Source organism: Priapulus caudatus, unplaced genomic scaffold, assembly GCF_000485595.1.
Source record: "Priapulus caudatus unplaced genomic scaffold, Priapulus_caudatus-5.0.1 Scaffold328, whole genome shotgun sequence".
NCBI classification, from domain to species: Eukaryota; Metazoa; Priapulida; class Priapulimorpha; order Priapulimorphida; family Priapulidae; genus Priapulus; species Priapulus caudatus.
Window position 1 is genome coordinate 175,472 of NW_014577389.1, and position 3,076 is coordinate 178,547.

General features: G+C 41.6%; 1 protein-coding gene across 1 annotated transcript in view; it reads left to right on the plus strand.

Annotated features, from left to right (window-relative positions):
• Nucleotides 1–3,076, plus strand: part of LOC106809094 (putative carbonic anhydrase-like protein 1) — a 23,543-nt gene that overhangs the window by 616 nt on the left and 19,851 nt on the right. The window contains exons 2-3 of the mRNA XM_014812053.1: nt 275–414; nt 1,979–2,170. Coding sequence (XP_014667539.1) covers nt 275–414; nt 1,979–2,170 — 332 coding nt within the window. The remainder of the gene's footprint in view (nt 1–274; nt 415–1,978; nt 2,171–3,076) is intronic.

Genomic DNA, 3,076 nt, shown 5'->3' on the forward strand with positions numbered 1-3,076 from the left:
CACACACACACACACACACACACACACACACACACACACACACACACACACACACACACACACACACACACGCGCGCGCGCGCGCGCAAACACACATACACACACCTATATATATATATAATATTATATATATTTTAGCAATATGTTCCCGCAATAATCCAGCTACGAAGAACTCTTCATTTATTTATAAGACGGTGGTATCGTATACTCTATCGCAAAAACTCCACGTCGGAAGATCGGTATTAACTTCCATCTCTCTCGTTGTCGTTGCCAGGGCCTGACTACTGGGGTCTCATCGTGCGACCAGACTGGGCGATGTGTGAGCAGGGTAGGAGGCAGTCTCCCATCAACATCGACCCTGCGAAGCTGCTCTACGATCCGCATCTTCGACCGCTGCACATAGACAAACACGCAGTACGTACGATGCGCTAGTGCATGTCCGAGTATACTTAGTATCATCTGACACGTGTCGTGCACGTGATGGCGATCAGCGTTTCAATAAAATATAATGCTAAATAAATACGAAATCTATCTACTACCAAAGTCTTAGTGTTTCTCTACTCTCTTTCGCCTATTATTGCCGACAATTTCCTGTAAATTCCGTGCAAATGATCCTCTGCAACACACATGTGCACCGCACGCACGCTGCCGCACACTGACACATAAATATAGAGTTTGTTATTACGATTAAACTCTATATTTATGTGTCAGTGTGCGGCAGTGTGCGGCAGCGTGCGGCAGCGTGCGGAAGCTTGCGTGCGGTGCACATGTGTGTTGCAGAGGAGCATTTGCACGGAATTTACAGGAAATTGTCGGCAATAATAGGCGAAATAGAGTAGAGAAACATTAAGATTTTGGTAGTAAATACATTTCGTGTTTAATTACCATCATTTTACCAGGAGTGAATAGTAGAGATCAATCACTCCTGATTTAATTCATCTAAATCTATATCTTAATCACTCTTAATAATTCTTCATTAATCTCTATTATTTACTCCTGATTTTACTATTGAAACGTTCCACGTGCCTGTGGCCGCGCCCTGCCTGTCGGACGGTTTTAGATTATTACGCCACTAAGACGTACCGCACCCTCGCGATCCCTGATTGCTGGCAAAGTGCGTCGCAATCTCCTTGCCGTGTTCACAACTTGTTCGCACGCATAGAACTGCTGGTTCAGCGACGGCTTAGCTTAGTTTAGTTCAGTGGTTCTTAACCTTTTTTGAGTCGTGAATTGTGAATGTCATGAATTCTAAACCCTAACCCTTTGAGAATCTGATGAAAATCTACGGACCCCTCCCCAAAAAATGCACATAAAGTCATTACAGACTAAGGATGACTTAATAATGTGCAGTTACGGACCTTCTGAAGCCCATCCACGGACCCAAACGGAGTCCATGGACCACAGGTTAAGAACCACTGGTTTAGTTTATGTTTATTCAGCTGCACCGTTACTTGCATGAACAACGCAAGTACAGATTAGGTGTCAATACAAAGGGAGGATGTTCTCGTGTGTTTACGAGGCTTCTTCCTTGTAAAGATTTATAATTGAGAACTTTATACTAACGTGCTTGACGAGGTATACCATCCACGCGATGAAGCCACCTTAACCACTTGCGTATTACACGCGGTGACGTATAGTAGTGGCAACGTAACTCTCCTTATGACGAGCTGGTTTGAATTACTCGCTCACGGTATCCGATGGTGGATCGGTACCTAAATACAGAACTGATCATATACCTACACTGTAAATGTATGCAACCGTATATATATATATATATATATATATATATATATATATATATATATACCGTATATAATGTATATATCCGTGCCTGGAATATTCGCATCTCAGCACGCACGCACAAAACATTGTTCATATGTTCACATGTGTTTACGAGGCGTCTTCCCTGTAAAATTATATAATTGAGAACTTTACTAACGTCGCACATAACAGAACTGTCTATTTTGATTTCGTTTAGGGACACGGCTTTCTGACAAATAACGGACATAACATGATCTTCAGGGTCGGCAACACCAGCCACCCGCACATCAACATCAGCGGTGGTCCGCTATCATATAAATACAGAGTTCAGGAGCTGCGCGTTCACTTTGGTATGAAGGACACGCATGGGTCGGAACACACCGTTAACGGAAAAGCATTTCCTCTAGAGGTGAGAAAGTAAAATAGTAGTAATTAATATATATAACTACTTTAATTATTACTAAAACATAATTATTACATTATACATTAATTAATACATTACTACTAATGTAATGTATGCATGTAAATGTAATTAATACATTATTACTTATGCTTAATTATTACATAACATAGTAATTAATATATTAATACTTTTTTAGTAGATAAAAATAGATAGATAGAAAAATCGATAAAAACAGATAGTATTTAAACCTTATATACGAAACCGTCTGTGCGTATTTTCCTCCATGATATTACAATCTTGTTGCATGCCTGGAGGTATTTTTACAAGAAAAAATGCGTTTTTATATCGTTTGAAGCAATAATAAATCTAGTGAAATAAACAAGACTTCCATTTGATTCAAAGGTGGGCGTGGCCTAATTGTGACGTGGCGGTAAAGAAATCGTGTCTAATTGGCAGCGTAGGAGTATTAACGATCGTCTCGCGAATAATATATTATAATATATTAATGCGTCATCTCGACCCACGCCACCCCAGACGCCACGCGAGCAGCGGCCGAGCTGGTTTTCCCAGACCAATTATTTATAAGCGTCGAGCCGCTGCAGCTAGACGTCGTGCAACATTAGAAATCTATTCTTCCCTCGCGATGTTACATGGGTTTGACGCGGAGAATGAAGACTCCGCTTTATTTCGTGGCGCGTCGTTATGACGTGAAACGCTAATTGGACGATTCCGTCCCTTAGATCTCCGTCTCCTCCTTCTTTTCCTTTCTCCCGCCTCTCTCTCTCTCTCTCTCTCTCTCCCCCTCTCTCTCTCTCTATTTTCCCCTTCTCTCTCCCTCTCTCTCTCTCTCCCTATCTCTCTTTCTTCCCCCTCTTTCTCTCCCTCTGTCTCTGTCTCTCTCTCTCTCTCTCT